At 43.0% G+C, this 21,056-nt stretch overlaps 2 protein-coding genes across 3 annotated transcripts in view; both read right to left on the bottom strand.

Annotated features, from left to right (window-relative positions):
• Positions 1-19,797, bottom strand: part of LOC311144559 (up-regulator of cell proliferation-like) — a gene marked incomplete at its 3' end in the record, with an annotated part of 32,746 nt that extends 12,949 nt beyond the window's left edge. Inside the window, exons 1-4 of one of the 2 annotated variants that reach the window (XM_084180594.1) lie at positions 19,495-19,797; positions 15,685-15,786; positions 15,542-15,577; positions 10,903-14,306 (exon numbers count right to left, since the gene is read on the bottom strand). In XM_084180594.1, coding sequence (XP_084036720.1) covers positions 10,903-14,306; positions 15,542-15,577; positions 15,685-15,712 — 3,468 coding nt within the window. In that variant the 5' untranslated portion in view covers positions 15,713-15,786; positions 19,495-19,797. Of the gene's footprint in view, positions 1-10,902; positions 14,307-15,541; positions 15,578-15,684; positions 15,787-19,494 lie in introns of those variants that run through there. The other variant, XR_014614508.1, reaches the window with a different exon arrangement.
• LOC311144569 (interferon-induced very large GTPase 1-like) lies at positions 9,646-11,778 on the bottom strand. The gene has a single exon (XM_084180604.1). It carries the CDS (start codon positions 10,801-10,803, stop codon positions 9,649-9,651), a length of 1,155 nt encoding a protein of 384 aa, XP_084036730.1. The 5' UTR covers positions 10,804-11,778; the 3' UTR covers positions 9,646-9,648.
• Positions 19,798-21,056: the final 1,259 nt, after the last annotated feature.

Here is a 21,056-nt window from a genome sequence, read left to right on the forward strand (position 1 = left end):
TGCTTCTCCCCGCACTAGCCCTGAGATGCGTGTCCTCAGCCCGGTACCTCCAGTTCCGGCACCACGCACCAGGCCTACGATGCGCCTCAGACGGCCAGAGTCTGCCGTCTGCCCAACGGGGTCTGAACTGCCCGTCTGCCCAACGCCGTCTGAACTGTCCGTCTGCCAAGCGCCGCAGGAACTGCCCGTCTGTACTGAGCCTGCAAAGACGCCCGTCTGCCATGAGCCTTCAGAGCCGTCCGCCAGACAGGATCAGCCAGAGCCTTCCGTCAGACAGGAGCAGCCAGAGCCTTCCGCCAGACAGGATCAGCCAGAGCCTTCCGCCAGACAGGATCAGCCAGAGCCTTCCGCCAGACGGATCAGCCAGAGCCTTCCGCCAGACGGGATCAGCCAGAGCCTTCCGCCAGACAGGATCAGCCAGAGCCTTCCGCCAGACAGGATCAGCCAGAGCCTTCCGCCAGACAGGATCAGCCAGAGCCTTCTGCCAGACAGGATCAGCCAGAGCCTTCTGCCAGCCAGGATCCGCCAGAGCCTTCTGCCAGCCAGGATCCGCCAGAGCCGTCCAGCCAGGATCCGCCAGAGCCAGCCAGCCAGGATCTGCCCCTCAGTCCGGTGCTGCCCCTTAGTCCGGTGCTGCCCCTTAGTCCGGTGCTGCCCCTTAGTCCGGTGCTGCCTCTTCGTCCGGAGCTGCCCCTTTATCCAGGTGGGTTAGTTTGGAGGGTGGTCAGTGGGAGGAGGCTACTTAAGCAGTTTGTGACTGTGGTGGGGTGGGGATCACGACCGGGGCCAGAGCCGCCACCGTGGACAGACGCCCACCCAGACCCTCCCCTAGACTTTATGTTGGTGCGCCCGGGGTTCGCACCTTTAGGGGGGGGTACTGTCACGCTCTGGTTCCGGGACGTTGTTTATGAACCAGGGTGTGTTTGTATTGTTGGGTATTTGTTGTGGGGTTGGTTGTAAGGGTGTATTCGGTTGGTTGTGTTTTGGGTGTGTTAATTGTGGTGTCGTGTGACTCCCAATCGGAGGTAACGAGTGTCAGCTGTCGGCTCGTTATCTCTGATTGGGAGCCATATTTATTCTGTCTGTGTTCTCATGTGGGTTGTGGGTTTTTGTTCCATTTGTTCCGTGTTTCAGTCGTTGTACTGTGGACTTCACGAGTCGTCTTTTGTTTTGTATTTCGGTGCTTTTTCAATTAAAGTCATGTTCGTTCAACGCGCTGCGCTTTGGTCTCCTTCACTCCTAGACGATCGTGACAGGGTCTCAGAATAGATCCTGGTCCTGTGGGTCTCATAATAGATCCTGGTCCTGTGGGTCTCATAATAGATCCTGGTCCTGTGGGTCTCATAATAGATCCTGGTCCTGTGGGTATCATAATAGATCCTGGTCCTGTGGGTCTCATAATAGATCCTGGTCCTGTGGGTATCATAATAGATCCTGGTCCTGTGGGTCTCATAATAGATCCTGGTCCTGTGGGTCTCATAATAGTGTGGTGTGAGAGGAAATTAAGTGGCGTGAGATGTAAATAATGAATTGTTTTAATTTTATCCTGTTCCAACTCCCCTATTTTCATCATGTGGGGTGATGTGGCTCATGTTTTAGTGTTAGTGCATCCTCTTGTGTTCAAACCACAGAAAGACACCACAGGTCTGTCGGACAGAGTTTGGGGCCAGTTGAATGGAATCTCTCTACAGGAGCGTGAATGGACTAATTCCTGAATGGACAAGTTCAGACTTTTTTTGGTATTCACACCATTACCAAGTGAACAGACAGACAGAGTGAAAACCTAAAGTTGTTACAGTAGAGGTGAATGTGAATAATGACCATCTTCACTGTGTCGTCTCCACCAAGGTTGGGGTGGAAATTTGGCCAATGCCATGTGTTCGTTTTCACTCTCTGTGACCAAACATTTGCTCAATTAATTAATAGTCTGTAAATATCAGGATATCTTACCAATAGACAAATAGTCTGTGTTGTGAAGGATGAATTGTGTCTTGACATGACAAGGCACTGTGGTTATGTGTAAAATTCCGTTATGTCGTTTTGAGATTATATGAAGTTTAATGACCGTATTCTCACAAATCTTTTGGCTACATTTCATGTTTTCACTTGATGTGACCAAACATTTGCTACTTGAGGTCTTACCTGAACATATTATGCCACTCTTGTTAACCAATATTCAATCTTTGCATTGTAAAGATAAATAAATACGTATGTCCAAGACAGGACAATCTGCCCTTTGGTTTTGAAAATAGACACCTTTTTGGTGCTTTTGTTGTTGTTAATAATTTAACGGAATTGTCAGAATGTGCACCTAGAGTTAAATACTCACACCTGCACAACTTTATCCAAAGAAAGTTATCCAATAGTTATTGTAATGGATTATGTGGTTTCTGTTTAGGATTTCAGTTGTTCCTATCAGAAAGACAGTATACAGAAGATGTAGGTAATACATTAATAGTGAAATAAATGGGTATTTAAAGATAAAATGCCATGTGAAAATAACAATAGCCTATTGGACCTAGATAATAAAACATGATAAAACACAGAACAAAGGAAACAGGATACACCGGTCAAATGATTGGAATTGTTAGGCTTAGGTTTGTAGGCACAGTGCCTAGTGTAAGTCTACACACCCCTTGCACAGTCTTCACATTTTGCTGCCTTAAAATGTTTATCTGAAAAGGAATTACCTACTCCACCTTTTCAGAGTGCAAGAAAATAATATAACATTGAAGATTTCTTCACACCCCAGAGTTAATACTTGGTGGAAGCACCTTTGGTAGCCATTCCAGCAACCATTCCAATACAATTACAGTGTGTGCAGTCTTTGCTAGAGTGGATCAGGGACATTATATGAAACGTGGAGAAACCAACATATTAACATTAGTTTGACTATATGCCAAAAGTACTGTGCAAAGCAGGAGAGAAAAAATTGCTCCAATCCTTCAATCATTGTCATGGAATTGACCTATGAGTACATAGACACATTGAGTTTGAAGGCACTCTGTCACACTGGAGATGGGTGAACAGCAACAATAACAGTAAGTTTGCACATTTTCTCTTTTGGATACAAGGGTAAGGGGATTGCTCATATAGTCTACAGTTTTATGGACAATTTATTTGATGTTTTTGTGTAGTACATGAAACAGTAAACAGAGCAATAGGAAAATGCTGGGTAAATTGCAGTAATCTTGAGATTATATTGAAATAGGCCATCCTAAACTTACAGTGTGTTTTATTGTACTTTTTTTCCTTTGATTGAGCCTCAGTAGATGTTAGTTGCATCTACCAGCAATGTTTACACACAGGTCAAATTACACAGAAGTGATGAGTGAGATGGAGATTACTTTAAAGTCTTGAGCCTATATTAAATAGCCAACAGTAGTTCAATTGGTAACACTTTACAATAAGGTACCGTTTGTTTAGGGTTTATACATTGTTTATGCACAGCTCAAAAAAATAAAGGGAACACTTAAACAACACAATGTAACTCCAAGTCAATCACACTTCTGTGAAATCAAACTGTCCACTTAGGAAGCAACACTGATTGACAATAAATGTCACATGCTGATGTGCAAATGGAATAGACAACAGGTGGAAATTATAGGCAATTAGCAAGACACCCCCAATAAAGGACTGGTTTTGCAGGTGGTGACCACAGACCACTTCTCAGTTCCTATGCTTCCTGGTTGATGTTTTGGTCACTTTTGAATGCTGGCGGTGCTTTCACTCTAGTGGTAGCATGAGACGGAGTCTACAACCCACACAAGTGGCTCAGGTAGTGCAGCTCATCCAGGATGGCACATCAATGCGAGCTGTGGCAAGAAGGTTTGCTGTGTCTGTCAGCGTAGTGTCCAGAGCATGGAGGCGCTGCCAGGAGACAGGCCACTACATCAGGAGACGTGGAGGAGGCCGTAGGAGGGCAACAACCCAGCAGCAGGACTGCTACCTCCACCTTTGTGCAAGGAGGAGCAGGAGGAGCACTGCCAGAGCCCTGCAAAATGACCTCCAGCAGGCCACAAATGTGCATGTGTCTGCTCAAACGGTCAGAAACAGACTCCATGAGGGTGGTATGAGGACCCGACGTCCACAGGTGGGGGTTGTGCTTACAGCCCAACACCGTGCAGGACGTTTGGCATTTGCCAGAGAACACCAAGATTGGCAAATTCGCCACTGGCGCCCTGTGCTCTTCAAAGATAAAAGCAAGTTCACACTGAGCACATGTGACAGACATGACAGAGTCTGGAGACGCCGTGGAGAACGTTCTGCTGCCTGCAACATCCTCCAGCATGACCGGTTTGGCGGTGGGTCAGTCATGGTGTGGGGTGGCATTTCTTTGGGGGGCCGCACAGCCCTCCATGTGCTCGCCAGAGGTATCCTGACTGCCATTAGGTACCGAGATGAGATCCTCAGACCCCTTGTGAGACCATATGCTGGTGCGGTTGGCCCTGGGTTCCTCCTAATGCAAGACAATGCTAGACCTCATGTGGCTGGAGTGTGTCAGCAGTTCCTGCAAGAGGAAGGCATTGATGCTATGGACCGCCCGTTCCCCAGACCTGAATCCAATTGAGCACATCTGGGACATCATGTCTCGCTCCATCCACCAACGCCACGTTGCACCACAGACTGTCCAGGAGTTGGCGGATGCTTTAGTCCAGGTCTGGGAGGAGATCCCTCAGGAGACCATTCGCCACCTCATCAGGAGCATGCCCAGGCGTTGTAGGGAGGTCATACAGGCACGTGGAGGCCACACACACTACTGAGCCTCATTTTGACTTGTTTGAAGGACATTACATCAAAGTTGGATCAGCCTGTAGTGTGGTTTTCCACTTTAATTTTGAGGGTGACTCCAAATCCAGACCTCCATGGGTTGATAAATTTGATTTCCATTGATAATTTCTGTGTGATTTTGTTGTCAGCACATTCAACTATGTAAAGAAAAAAGTATTTAATAAGATGATTTAATTCATTCAGATCTAGGATGTGTTATTTTAGTGTTCCCTTTATTTTTTTGAGCAGTGTAATTACATCATTAACAGTTATTTAATCATTTGTAAATGCATTATAAACCATTAACAAACTGTTATGCAGCATTGGTCAAAATAGTGCAATAACTGGTCAATGTTTGCCAAATAGTGAGACAATATTTATCTACAGTTATTAACCATTAATAAGTGCAGATACACATGCTTATAAGATTAACCCTTATGTATCATGATGCAACATGATTTTTAACAGTTATTTTCTCACTTTTGGGTGTGATGCATTAATGCTCTGTCCCAGGAACAGAAAAGGTCGGTTTTCATGAAGTGCCTTGACCCACATTTGAAATCCTGATGTCCTGGCCAAATGTACACCCCAGACATTCAATCATATCATTCCTAACATATTACCCCTTACCAGCTTATATCAACACACTTACCACTTCCCTGTTTTACCACTTACTATTGGTTGGTGAAACGGTACAGGAAGTAACCTCTAACAATGTTATTGTTTTGGTCTTCATACCCACCAATCATTGACTGAACATGATTTACAGCAGTGTTGAATCTTCTCTCATTTATGTAGTGATGATGAGAACCCAACGACTGCATTTAAGTACTGTATACTCACTGATTATTGAAGAACATAACTTATTAATGCCTCATGAACTCAGATCAACTGTTGTACCCCATCAGAACACAAAATATAAGCTTGGTTTACTCCATTGTTTGTAAACAATGTAACTGTAAACAAAAACTGTATAGCTTCAAAACAGGGATTAAAACTATAATTTTGATATCATGGATGGTCAGTCTTTGCATCCATAGCTCTGTCTATTAATCTGAGAGTGGTTACATTTCTGCAGCCCCATCCCTCAGCTTTTTACCAAAACAGTGGCAGGGTGTGTGCGTTGTTATTGTTTGAAATGCAGATTGCTCCTTTAACTCAACTCAACTCTACCTAACAGAAGGCTCTGGGTGTTCCTATCGTATCATCAGTACATTTGTTAGGCTTTCCAGATGTCGTAATGATAACTGATTCTCTGCTGCATCTGTGATTGACTCAATCCTTGGCATCCCTGCCAAACTATGCACTCATTAAGATGTCGTGTGGTGGCTCCAAACTTCAGTATAACCGTTACTGTAACCCTTCCTGTTATAAACTACTTATGAACATAATTTAACAGTTTGTTAGAATTACTCATACATGTATAAGTCCTCCTGTTGTCCCTGCTGAGATCATCAATGTTGTTTTATTATGTAAAAGCCATTGAGTTTATTCTCTCCCATGAATTCATACCATCCCCCAGTGCTGCAGACACAACGCAAAACAAACCCATTGATGTAGTGATCAAAGCAGTGTTGTGAGTCATGTAACAGGGCCATACATGTATAGGTGATGTAGATACATTTCGTGGGAATGGGAATTATGAAGACTATACCTACAGTCATTGTAATGTAGGCTACATGTCTAGGTGACTAGTTACTGCACTCCAGTTGGTGTTTTATTAATCATTTATCATTTATTGACTACGGTGAAGACTGGTGTCTTGTTTCAAAACGGTTGCTGAGCAGATGATCTCTCAATGTAAAATATGTAGAGGATTAATGTGTATGTAAGACTTTCTGTTAAACTACATTGTATTGAGTGACATTACTGACATGCAGTAACCAGAATAGAGCAGTAGAGGGAGGCCTCTACAAAAGTTGAACTACAAAAGTCAAATCCCTTGACATAAACATGAGAGAGAGAGAGATTAGATAAGAAGATAAAGGAGAGATATATTTATTTAAATCAAAGTAAATGAACAGGTTGTTTATTTCACTCAGCATATTTTCTCAAGACTACAGTGACTAACATAATTTCATAAATCCGTTAATTATTGTACAACCTCACCAATACCGTACAGACATTCATCTTAGTATCATCCTTCTCAAATAAAATATAATCAATCATTATGAATTAATTAGCATATTTAGCTTTTAACACATTGTTTAAAAAAACTTTCCCCTTGTCACAATTGAATCATGTATTTCAACATGTGCAGTTCCATTAAAAGATGTAAGATGATATGTTCAGGGTGAACTTCTCAATTATGGTGGTAGTGCCACTTTATCAATTCCATCTTCAATCATGTTATTTCTTCCCGTTTGTGAACATTGTAGAGATTCTAGGTGTCATCGCCATCTTCTACTAATAATACATTGTATTCATATAGCGCGTTTCTGAAACCCAAAGTTGCTTTACAATAAATAAAAACAAAAGCAACAGCAAAACAAACCCAAACAGCAAACAATTAATGGAATTGAGTGAGAGAGAGGCCATAAAGGCAAAATACTAAATGAACAAGAAATGAATACAAATAAATCTGTCTAATTTTGCCCCAAGGAATTATTCCTCTAACCTATTCAAAGTAAGTTTAAACATTATTCTAATTATTTTTAACATGCCATTACCTGGGACAGTGAGACAGATTAGACTATTACAAAGCGTAATCATTTTTAATCATGAGGGTTATTTTACAGTAATATTACCTAGGACAGTGAGACAGATATGTATGTTAGAAAGCTAAATAAATGGGATTATTTTACAGTAATTTAGCTTCCTGTCATTGAGGATAAATCAGGTGCATGGGACAGTAATTCCAGTGGGAGGCCAACCTGTCTAGACATGGTTATGTACCTGGAACAGAGATGGTGTCACGCCCTGGCTCGGGGGACTCTCGTATGATGAGCCAGGGTGTTAGTTTCTATGTTTTGTGTTGTAGGTTGTGGGTCTAGTTTTGCTTTTCTATGTTGGCCAGGGTGGCTCCCAATCAGAGACGGCTGTAGCTCGTTGTCTCTGATTGGGAGTCATACTTAGGTAGCCGTTTGGCACTCATTCATTGTGGTTTCTTGTTCTTATTTGGTTTGTGTTAAACCGTAGACATCACGTTATCGTCTGTTGTTTTGATCGTGTGATCATTCCTATAATAAATATGTTCACCTTCAACGCTGCGCCTTGGTCCTCCTCCTTAGACGATCGTGACAGAAGAAACCACCAAGATGTGACCAAGCAGCGTGTCCAGGAGCCATCGCCAGGGAGATCCCTAACAGATCTCCTTCGCCTCCTCGACTGGGTCAGGCCGAGTGAGGAAGAGAAGGGCTTGACATTGTGGCAGAAGGGCGAAAGGTTGGCGAGGGACATGGAGACCTGGTCCACGGGTAGGAGAGACGCCCCGAAAATTTTTAGGGGGGGGCTAACGCCGTGGACGACGGGCCAGCAGGAGACCGCGGCAGAGCGGCCCAGCGGATTGGCAGAGGAGGCCGCCAGGTTACGGGGGCCACTGGTCGAAGAGGGGGTGGAAGGTGTAGAGGCACGGCGAGAGGTACTGGGGTGTGTTACCAGTCCGGTCCGGCCCATTCCAGATCCCGGCGTAGGACCAGTGGTGTGTGTCCCCAGTACGGTCCGGCCTGTTCCTGCTCCCCGCACCAAGTCAGTGGTGCGTTTCGTCAGCCCGGCTCGGCCCGTCCCTGCTCCCCGCACCAAGTCAGTGGTGCGATTTGTCAGCCCGGCTCGGCCCGTCCCTGCTCCCCGCACCAAGTCAGTGGTGCGCTTCGTCAGCCCGGCTCGGCCCGTTCCTGCTCCCCGCACCAAGTCAGTGGTGCGTTTCGTCAGCCCGGCTCGGCCCGTTCCTGCTCCCCGCACCAAGTCAGTGGTGCGTTTCGTCAGCCCGGCTCGGCCCGTTCCTGCTCCCCGCACCAAGTCAGTGGTGCGCTTCGTCAGCCCGGCTCGGCCCGTTCCTGCTCCCCGCACCAAGTCAGTGGTGCGCTTCGTCAGCCCGGCTCGGCCCGTTCCTGCTCCCCGCACCTAGTCAGGGGTGCGTTTCGTCAGCCCGGCTCGGGCCGTCCCTGCTCCCCACACCAAGCCAGTGGTGTGCGTCGTCAGTCCGGCACAGCCCGTGCCTGTTCCACTGGTGCCTGGTTCGGCACGGGTCAGCTGCTTCACGCCGGAGCTAGAGCAATCCGCTCCACCAGTGTGCAGTCCAGCTCCGGTCAGCAGGGCCAGACCGGACCAGGGGTACTTTGGGGGGTTAGAGAGCGAGTGGGGATCATGCCCGGAGCCGGATCCGCCGCCTAGGCGGAGTGCCCACCCGGTCCCTCCCCTGTTGTGGTTGGTTGGCGCGGTCGGAGTCCGCGCCTTTAGGGGGGGGTACTGTCACGCCCTGGCTCGGGGGACTCTCGTATGTTGAGCCAGGGTGTTAGTTTCTATGTTTTGTGTTGTAGGTTGTGGGTCTAGTTTTGCTTTTCTATGTTGGCCAGGGTGGCTCCCAATCAGAGACGGCTGTAGCTCGTTGTCTCTGATTGGGAGTCATACTTAGGTAGCCGTTTGGCACTCATTCATTGTGGTTTCTTGTTCTTATTTGGTTTGTGTTAAACCGTAGACATCACGTTATCGTCTGTTGTTTTGATCGTGTGATCATTCCTATAATAAATATGTTCACCTTCAACGCTGCGCCTTGGTCCTCCTCCTTAGACGATCGTGACAGATGGTTCATCTCCTTATCGTTCAGGGAATAAATCTTACAACATGATTTTGACTTACACAGCATAACATTCTGAACATAGTTTTTCATAAATGAAAGTCGGCGCCCATATTGGCACTCAGGTGTCATTCTGCTACTGCCTACTGTTTTATACTGAAAGCTACCTTCAATCCCTCCAGCGCTTGTGCTTTTGTGATGCTCTTCCATGCCTCTGGAATCACAGCTGGCTTGGCATTGTGCTTCACAGCCAGCCTGTCATTGTATGTCACCAGGACGTATTTCCAGTAGTCAGAAGCCTCATCAGTTGAGTCTGGTTGGATGTTCCAGTCTGCGAAATAGGTACGATAGTCTTTGTAAGGGTGTAACTCCCAGTCAGTGGCTTCACATCTGAAAGATCTTTCACTGTGTACATCAGTTGTGCAAAGTGTTTCAAGAAGTTCTTGAGTGTGACTATTTCTGTAGCTGCCCAGTGCTTGTGGCCGATGTGCATTTGCGTGATGCTCTCTGTGCTGTTTACCTCCAGCATCACACTGCATTTTGCAGAAGGGGCACTGCTTCGCACAACCCGACACCCGCTTGAAGAGCTCGTCCTGAGGTTTGATGGGAAGGGTGTAAAGGGATTCGATGACGTCAGTGGATTTCGAGAATTCATCTTCCATTTGCTGCTTCAAGTCACTCAGTGACTCTTGGAGACTCGTGGTGAAAGGATCGCAGGTAGTAGTCATCTGAAAGAGGAACCCGTCCACAGCGTCCATGGATATGGAGATGTCTTTGACAAGATATTTGCACAGGTTTTTCAGAAACTCTGTGACACTTGTAGTGTCATTGGGCAGAGGTTGGCTAGCTTTTTCAATGGCCTCCTTTATCTTTTGAATGATCTCCTTCAGCCTCTTGTTTTTCAACATGACAAAAGACATCTCAGCTGAAAAGCATTCTTTAATGTGCTGGCATATCAAATCTTTAACATAGATCTCGTACGTCTGAAAGTATTTGACAAAGGCCTGAAAGTCATCTTTTTCCAGCAGCTCCTTGAGGATAGAGTACTGGAAGGATGACCGTGAGCTGTACTCTGCTGCATGGCTACTTTTCACCATTTCATCTACAATGTCAGTCCCAAGGAACCTATTGATGTGTTGTAAGATCGCTGGTCGGAGACCGTGCTGAGCGAAATCCTGTGCTTTGCGTCGGCAATGGTCTCTCTTTCTGTATACGTCTATGAAATCAGACAAGTACTGATTCCTGGACTCCTCCAGACGCTTTTGAGGATCTTTGCGAAGAAGGAAATTCCTGTGCATATGAAGGAATTCCCTTGAGGCAATACCACATATGTGCAGTTTCAGGTCAACCTCAAACTTTGTATTTGTTTTTAGGTCCTTGTAGTTCTCTATCAGAGATTAGTTTATCTTCTCAATAACTTCTTTTGTAAGACAGTCATGGTAATCTGTTTGTGATTTTGTGGAATCTACGATAAACCTTGTGCAGGTATCAATAACGCTCTCTGAAAATCTCTGCAAACTTTCTTTAGCCTTTTCTTTTGCAAACATCATTTTCAGTTTGAAATGTGTCATGGTACAAATGTGTCTGTCTCTGGCCTTGAAAGGCTCCTTGCCGTAGGCTGTCAGATTCTCTACATTTTGAAACTCCTCATTCACATTGCGATTTGAGAAAGCGTCACTCAACTGCTTGAAAACAGAAGAAGGTATGTCACGCTCTTCCAACCCTGAAATCTTCACTATTTCTCGGCTCCACATCTTCCCAAACTCATCTTTCAGCTGCTCGTCTGAGAGTGGGGTTTTGCTGTCATTGGAGTTTTGCAGGAGCTGCGATACCTTCTGTTCAATCCTGACTTTCTGTTTTCTATGAATGTCATCTGCCATGATCGTACTTAGCTTAAGCTTTACGGCCATGTTAAGTTTTTTATTCTCCGTGTTTAAGATATCTCTGTGAACATCTCGAATATGATGAAAGAAATCAATTTTGTTCTTTTCTATCAGAGATACATTTTTGTCTTTCCTTTTGTAGTATGCATCCAGTTTCTCTGTCATCTCTTTCTCCAGAGTTGCCACCATTTTCAATGCCTCAGATTTTAAAGATTCCTCCAATTTCTGGAAGTCTTGGATGTCAAAGCTGTTTACCTCAATGTTTGAGATCTGTAGGTCTGCATTAGTCTGCCATGTATAGATTTTCTTTCGGCATTCCCACTCCCATTCCATCATTTCTTTCCAGAGGTTGTCATATGCTTGAGCAACAAGAGTATTTCTGAAACTGAAATTCTCATATTTCACAGCTTTCCACAAACTCCTCATCCATTCAATGAATTCTGGGATCTGTGAAAGTTCCTCATATCTGCATGTTTTAAGAACTTCTAGAAGGTTCTTCTTGAGATCCAAAACAGCTTCACTGTAACCTGTATTGACAGGTGCCATTGGTGGAGTGCCATGCCACAGCCTAGGAATATACCAGTTGTTTTTGTCTGCATCATAATCCAGTACATCAGTGAATTTATTTACAGAGGGCCGCTTCTCCATCTCAGCTGCAATCTGTGTCATTTTATTGAGTCGGTCCAGAATATATTTTCTGTCCGTCACATTTTTGTTGTGTGCAGACACTCCTGCCACATTTTGGTGCACAAAATGACAAACTGGCATTTTCCCAACTTCTTTCATCCTTAAGAAGGCATGAACAGCTATCTGCAGGACGTCATTCATCTCTGTTGAGTTCTCCATGGCAATGTTGATGATTGTGATATCACTAAGACCGATCACTAGAGTTGCCAACTCATTGTCGCATTCACAGCTTTCATCCAGTTGTGCTAGAGCTGGTGACTTGAGGCCCTCTGTGTCGATTAGAAGGATGAAGTCACAACTCAGGTCTTCCCTCATATCCTCTCCCACCCTGAGGAAAAGCATGAATGCTCCCCTTGTGCATCTGCCACTGCTTACGGGGAACTGCACACCAAACATGGTGTTGAGCAGCGTTGATTTTCCTGTACTCTGTACCCCCAATACAGTTAGTACTAGCAGCTTGCTTTTCTCTCCCACCTTTCTGTGAAGCTCCATCAGGACATCTGTCACCCACTTCTCTGGGATGTTGGAGGCATCTCCATCCAAAAGCTCAAATGGATAGCCATCCAACAGCAGCTCGGCTGCCAGGGCAGGGAGAGGGCGATGTTCTGCTGATGCTTTGGGATCTCCAAGCCTGGACGCCTCATAGATTTGTCCCATCTCTCTCATGAAATGTTCGACTCCCAGAGACAAGTCCAAAATACATTGATCTAGCACTTCCAAACATTTATTATCTTGATTCACCAAAGACTGTTCTTTGAATCTGTTGCGCAGAGATGCCAAGTCTTTCCGTGATCGCATATCAAGCTTGAGTTGCAACCATTTCAGAAATAAGGCCTTTTCCTCTTTATCGGTTGTTGCCAGGAATCCTAGAAAGCTTGCCATAGCTTTGGTAGTCTTGTACTTGCTCTGCTCTCTTCTAATGTTCAGTTGATTTTTCTGGAGTTTGGCCTTGTACTCTTCTAATCTGTTTTCTCTGAAGTCTTTTAACCTGCACTCCTCTTTCTCTAGCTTAGCTAATTGTTTCCAGTGTTCACCTTGCAATGGCAGCTGGTTCCTCTTGTAATCCACTATGCTCTGGTCTCCAATGCCTTTCAGAATCTCCTCAGCTGCTGGTTTTGAGGCCTCAGTCTTGCATTCATCAACAGATGACCCCAGATCGATAGCTTTGTTTGACATACTTTCTATGCTTATTTTTGAAGTTGATTCCTTCAACATATCTTTCATGGCTTTGGTGAGCTGATGCGAGAATCTTGCAAGGTTGACATTTGGTCTCCGCTTCAGTAATTTGTTTGACTTTAGTTTGAATGCATCCATTATCTCCTTTAGCGATGTCCTGACATTACGGCTCACCTCTCCTTTGGAAATGACCACGAGGAACAGCTTGGATCCCATGTCCCCAAGAGAGAGCAACAACTTCCGTTCATCTTCATCAACACTGTCCAGGAAGACGAAGATGGCTGTTGACACTTGGGTTAGAAAACGAAATTGTGCTTGTGAAGCACAAATGTCTCCTCTTAAATTAGCAACGGTTAGTGGTTCCGGAAAGTGATCACCATTTCCACATGGAAGATACCAGCAAGCCTCTACCAAGCCATCTGAGATTGTCCTTGGAGCTGCCCCTCCATCCATGTCTTTGTGAGTGAAAATGTTGTGATTCTGTTGGTCATTGCTGAGGACATGATTCAAAAGCTGCGATTTTGACATGCTACAGGCTTGAAGCCTGACAAAGGAGATTAAAGGCATTTGCAAAAGCACAATATTACCTTCCTCAAACCCTTTTGACTCCGATTGCGAATGTGGACGCCACTCTTTAAGGATACCTCTCAAGGCCCACAACATGAGGGTGCTCTGACTGCCAGTGCCCTGGGGTAGCAGGAGTGGCACAGCAAACTGGCACATGGACATCTTGAGGGCCATTTCCTGCTGCAGGAAACGGTCAGCACAGAGAAAGAGTGCAGTGATGAGATCTAGAAGATTTACCTCATTATCCTCTGTATTGTCATCACTATCAAGCTCAATGCTACTTTCATCCACGGGTAAACATGCGCAACTCCTACATTTTGCATTGACAATCAATAGCTTCTTCAGAAAGTACCATGGTACTGCTTTGAGTGAGTCAACAGGTTCATCAGATATACTGTCCTTGTTGATCTCGAGCAAAGATCTAAGAGTCAGTTTATTAGGATATTGTTTTTCCAGACCAAGTTTGTGGAGTAATGTCTTCAGAGGACCTAAAATAAGAACAGTGAAACTCAGTGAAGTTATCATTAATGTATATAAACACTAGATGATTGACAGGGGGTGCTGTTTTGAAGCCACTGCACCACCATATTTGTACTCCTCCCCCATTGTTTAAAACATTTTGGAAGATATAGAAGATATATTAATGTCTACATTTGTTTTTGCAAAGTACTGTATATTCAGTAGTGATTTACTTTGACTACATATCCATGACGCATTTATTACACATTTATAAGCATTTCCTCAACGTGCTATAACAGGTCCCAACCTCATTATTACAGGTTAATGGAATATATCCATAGCATATCTATAGCGCATTCATGTCATGCAGCAAGCGCTTATTTAGGTATCTTAATAGATGTATCATTACAATGACAGCGTAGTGTCATCATTATGGCTGTTCTCAAAATTGTGCTTCAGTATGGAAAAATGTTTGTACAAAAAAGAAAATAGAAAATTAAAATAAAAAACAATGTATGCACTCACTAACTGTAAGTCGCTCTGGATAAGAGCGTCTGCTAAAATGTAAAATGTATAATGTAAAGTCACGGGCTGGAAGGGGAAATGGGGCGGTTACAGGCTATATATCAGCACAACTTTCAAAATGTGGTTTGGCCTTTTGGCATACTCACTAACAGTGGTATGGCAGAAGCACACTTTTGAGAACAGCCCTATCGATAACACTATGCTGTCATTGTAATAATGCATTTACAGTATTAAGATACCCAATTATGAGCTCTTGCATCGCATGACATGAATGCGCTATAGATATATTTCATTAACCTTCAGTAATGCAGTTGGGACCTGTTATAACGCATTCATGAGCCGCTTATAGATGTGTAATAAATGCGTTATGGATATGTAGTCAAAGTAAATAGCAGCCTGCTTCATGCATTACAGAGCAAAAACACAGCTCGATTACACCTCTTTCAATTTTGGCCACCATTACTTGAATAATTGAGTGATATTAAATAAAAGTGTACTATTAACTGACAAGTACGTATGTGTAGATTAGGTAGATTTCCCATCCATTGTGGGCTCTGCTTGTGTAGCAGCAGAAGGGTGCATCTGCCTAGCTAGCTAGAATCGTTTTAATGTAGCCCATGTTTATACAGCATTGCATTGGCCTGACAAAAAGACTTGAGAAACTGCTGTACAGGTTCAGATTTGTTAGGGATGAAGATCACATGAATCTAGTGACGGCTGACAGACACATGCACTTTACCTGGGTCGAGTTTGGAAGCCTCTGGGTAGTGTTTCACTGTCAACCCCCAAAAAATAAATAATTTAATGAGCATTACAATGAAAAATCAATGGAATCTGTGTTATTGTTGTTATTCACTTCAAGTAGTCGTAGGATGAGCTTACTTTCTATTCCCTCTGGATGGGAAGCCATGGTCAATGGGAATCCACCTCCTTCTCTCTTCTCTCTATGGTGTCACTGACTAGTCATGCTTCAAGCCACAGAAACTAGAATAAAAGAGTAAAAACAATCTACATTCAAACATGTCATACATAATTAGACTATGGAGTAAACATATTTACAGTTACTTTAAAATGTTGCATAAAGCTTTAAGTCTTGCATATACACAGACAAAGGATATTTCCCATCATCCCTCTGAGGAAAGTGCAAGAGACCCCACTGAACCAGGAGAACTTTACCTCGTAGGAATGTGACTTTCTGGGTCAGAGATGTGAAAACTGTAGGCCTAATGTCATATTTAAGGGGTAAAATGTACAAGCACCCAAATAGGATAGTCAAATATTTTGACAAAATTGACTGAAAATATAAATATAACTGACTATTTGATCATCCATGTATCCTTAGACTATGGAACAAACATATTTTACATTTTATCATAATGGTTTAAGTCCTGCATATACACAGAAAAAGCGTATTTCCCATCATTTTGGTCAAACTTTGGTATTAGCGAATGAAAATACCTTTCTCAGATAATGTAAGTCCCCTCGAACTACTCAAAAGGACACTTCTGAACAATAAGCACTTTACCCTGTGAGGATCTGACATTGTGGGGCAGAGTTATACTAAGGGGACAAGTGTAAATGCAGTCAACGTTTACATTTTATATTAATTTTTTGGTAATAATTTGAGGTAATAATAGATTTCGGCCATATTCACTAAATATATGACTAACATCTGAATGTACAGTATACTTAAATACATATACTTGTAAAATGGCAACGTCAATCAATTTATTGAAGATTTTTTGTTCATTATGACATACAAATACACATAATAAATATGTATGATTAAATCACCCCAAAAAAGTTTGATTTAACGCGGATGATAGCCTGTTACGAGCAATATTTCTTCAAGCACTGTATGATATCATAGACATTCAAAACTATTTGCAATCAAAAAGTGCTTGAAGAAAGTGCAAGATTACAACAACAAATAAGTTATTGAAAACAATGAACACAGTTTTTTCACCTCGGACATCATTGTACGCACGATAGAAGAGCACAATAATATGTACAGATAAAAAAAAAATCCTACTGCCTGACATTCCTGAGCTCATCAACAAAAACAATAGCAACGGTGGTGGGGCAGCAAAAGCACTGTTTCCCAGTACTGAGGATCTCAGCTTTAAAAGTTGTTTATAAATGTGTAAATAACTAGCTTACTAACATTTACAAATGTGGGAGTAATGATGAATAAATTATGAATAAACTATTTACTAATCCATTATAAATTCTTCATTACAAGGTGTTATTATAAAGTGCTGTCAATTTTTTGTATTTATAACTTTTATATATAAAAAAAAACGTATTTGTTTTTCTGAGAAGTATTCGAAATACTTTAAAATATGATTTGTTTTTTCTGATACCTGTTTTTCAATATCAAAGGAAATAATTGCCTTTAGTTGATCCTTCACATGAAACTACCTCAACTATGTAAAAAAAAGTATCTAATAAACTACAAAATACCACTATTTTCCACCCAGGTCTGATGTGTAATCATATGATATCAAAGCCTACACTGTGATGGGCCTTCTGATTCAACAGAAAGATTAACAATTCACCCAAAGATGTTCACAATGGTAACATCTCTATCCTCTATCATGATAGGGGACAATGTTCAATGTCAAACAGAGCAACACCGAGAAACCTATTAAAATGTTGTATAACTTACACTGAGACTCAGCGATATGATGTTTACATTTACATTTCAGTCATTTAGCAGACGCTCTTATCCAGAGCGACTTACAGTTAGTGAATACATATTTTTTTATACTGGCCCCCCGTGGGAATCGAACCCACAACCCTGGCGTTGCAAACGCCATGCTCTATCAACTGAGCTACATCCCTGCCGGCCATTCCCTCCCCTTCCCTGGACAACGCTGGGCCAATTGTGCGCCGCCCATGAGTCTCCCGGTCGCGGCCGGCTGCGACAGAGCCTGGATTCGAACCAGGATCTCTAGTGGCACAGTTAGCACTGCGATGCAGTGCCTTAGACCACTGCGCCACTCAGGAGCCCATGTTGCCATGAGCAGCACTGCAGATATTCAGATGAGTGTAATTGTCACGAGAATTTCTCTCTCAATGTTTCAAAACTGAACTCTTATATTACTCAATCTGTATCCCAGAGGTTGTAAATCTCTAACAGACAGACTAAGTCTCCCAGCTTACAATTATCAGGCTTCATTCAGAGAGCGCTCTGCCCTCTCAAGTCCAGAGTCCATCTTTTATACTTGACACCTTCCTAATATTTGATTGCACCCCATTTTGCCTTCAGAACAGCCTCAATTCGTCGGGGCATGGACTACAACGTGTCGAAAGAGTTCCACAGGGATGCTGGCCCTTGGAAAGAGCAGGTGTCCTTAATGTTTTGTATACTCAGTGTAAACACTCAGACCATGGAATGGATGCATTAGTTACTTTTCATACAGTTATTATGCAATACAGAAAATATGAACATTCAGATGTTTTCAGCTACTGTTGTGGGCTATAACACCACCAAGAACCATTCTCAGATAGACCCTCTGAGAAAACTGCGTGAGACCCCACTAAACCAGGATAACTTTACCTTGTAAGATCCTGGTTTTCTGGGCCGGAGATATTGAAACTGTAGGCCTAATGTCATATTTAAGTTGTAAAATGTACAAGCACCCCAAGTAGGACAGTCAAAGATTTTGACCAAATTGACTGAAAATATCAATATAAACTGATTATTTGATCATACATGTATCCTTAGATTATGGAATAAACATATTTATATTTACTAGATGTGTGGTGAGTGTGGTGAAAGGAGTCAGGTGCAGGAGGGTAATCACCGAATACAGAGTTTATTCCTTCGTTGACACAAATTTCAACTATTCAATATTCCTCTGTTCACATTTGCGCTAAGAAATAAGCAAACAACTTAACTCAGGAATATTGATAGATAGCTCAATAACATTTTATTTTATTTATTTAATTAATTATTTTATTTTTTATTTTTAATCCGTCAACATATTTCTCTCATTTATCAACTCAATAGATCTCAACAAATAGTTTCATCGTTAAGCAACAGCCCATTTAACAAATAGAACATTCCATTCGTGTTCAAATCTCTCTCTGTCTGCTTCTGAGTCTGCGTCTCCCAGCAGCCAGTGTAGGCAGAGGAGTGGCACATTTGCCCTACGTAACTCTAAAGTCATAAAATCACACGCATGCGTAGTACATTCACCAGTGCGATTTCAGCGTGGACGGAGCCCTCAAGCAGCTCTCTCTCCAAGCCAAACAGAAAGTTAACAGTTCCGCTGTACCTCCGTTTTCTCCTCAGAGACAAACAGTAACACTTTAACAGAGCTCACAAAACATAGAACACAACTTCTACTCTCTTCTACACACACAAACATACACAGTTTTAGGATTTTCGGCACATCCTAATGATCGCCTCGTTTAGAGGGCTTCCATAGATCCGCAATGTCCTAATTTGTATACATTTACCTTAGTTCCTGGCCTTATTCCTTCTATTCTTCAATAGTTATATACTCCCCCCCTGTTTGCGTTGTTTACCAGCGCAAACAAATTTAGAATTTTCAGAACGGACTCCTATCCCACAGCAACCCAGCAAAATGCACACATAGGTTTTTTAAAACGGTACATTTCTCCAGCGCACACACCCATAAGCCAGCAAACCAACTAGCGCACACATTTTATGAGAAATCTCACCTTATGAGCCGGCTTGAGCGGGAGTCACTTCGCAGCTCATGAATGGAACACTGGAGAGACGCAGACCGTCCCAAACGTTCCTCGTCGCAATTTTGTTGTGTCTGCTAACATTCTGCTAATTATGCTGTGGGAACAAGAATTCCGCTGACACTGTACTTTGATTATAAAGGTTTATTCATAACAAAGGATTTCAGCGTCGATTTACAGATACGTGCAGGCACCCGGTGAAGAGCCGACCCAAATTCAAATATGCTATTCTCACCGTCCTTTGTCCCAAACCATAGTGTATCTCCTATGTAATCTGATATGGGTGTACCCATGTACTCTACAGGTTGTTATGATAAAAACTTCTGCCTGGCAACAGGGATGCGCCAAGGTGGGACCAGCCGGTGCGCCAACGGATAGGTTGGGCAAGTCTAAACCACGCCCAACCTCTACCCTGATAGGCCCAGCAGAGAGCAGGAACTAAAAACTGTCCGAGTATTTGAAGAAGAACCTGTAACAATGGATTAGTTCTCTGAGTGCCCTGCGTGGTATTTCAGTGGACCCGTATATAGGAACCTTCATACTTATCATACATACATTTTGCATATAATAAATTTAGCTTGGATTGAAGATCTCTTGATTCTTATTACAATACCAGATTTGAATTACGCAATTTCTAACACTCCCCAGATGCTTCCCTAAGCTGAATCAACATCCTCTAAGATACCATTTGCAACGTTAACAAAATCATAAATTGTTCAGATACCACACTCTTTTGAGGAGTCTGAGTTCTTTTGGAGTGTTCACACTGCACAAAAAATTAAGCGAACCGCACTGAGTTCACAAAAATTGTCTGAGTTCACAAAAATTACCTACCCGCCAGTTTTGTGATTTGCTGTGATATTCGCCTAATCATTTGCTAAGATTCTACACTGTTAACTCAATTTCAGTTTATGTGAGAAAACAAGTACTGAATGCTGTAGGGAATCATTGTACCTTCTAAATAGCTGCGAAATATCTTTTCAATATCAAAAAATATCATTTTTACAGCTGTTTTAAGTTGGTGGACCAAAACCGAAAATAAAAGGCTCCAGTCTCTGCCATGTTAGGGGAAAGGGGGGGGGGGGGGGGGGTTGTTTTTGAATGACTTGTGCTTGAGCCTTTTACTTTCGGTTTTGGTCCACCTGCTTCAAACAGCAGTAAAAACAGTATTTGTTGTTATGGGAAAGATATTTAGATGGTATAATGACCCCCCCCCCCCCCCCCCCCCACACACACACACACACACACACACTATTTAGTGCTTGTTTTCTCACATAAACTGAAATTGAGTGAAGGGTGTAGAATTTTAGTAACCAGGAAATGACGGAGCGATTTCTACTTGACAACGCAGCCACAAAGTCAGAAGACCTATCCTATTTTGACAATGGATTCTGCACCGGTGGGAGAAATCAATAGGCGAATATCACAACACTGGCGGGTAAATAATACTGTGAAACACTATCATTTACATTTTAGTCATTTAGCAGACGCTCTTATCCAGAGCGACTTACAGTTAGTGAGTGCATACATTTTCA

Source organism: Coregonus lavaretus (genome assembly GCF_964263955.1).
Source record: "Coregonus lavaretus genome assembly, chromosome: 17".
In the NCBI taxonomy this organism is placed as follows: Eukaryota; Metazoa; Chordata; class Actinopteri; order Salmoniformes; family Salmonidae; genus Coregonus; species Coregonus lavaretus.

What these genes read in the sequence shown, in the direction of transcription:
- LOC311144569 (XM_084180604.1), bottom strand. Translation starts at nt 10,803, where the DNA reads ATGCACAGGAATTTCCTTCTTCGCAAAGATCCTCAAAAGCGTCTGGAG.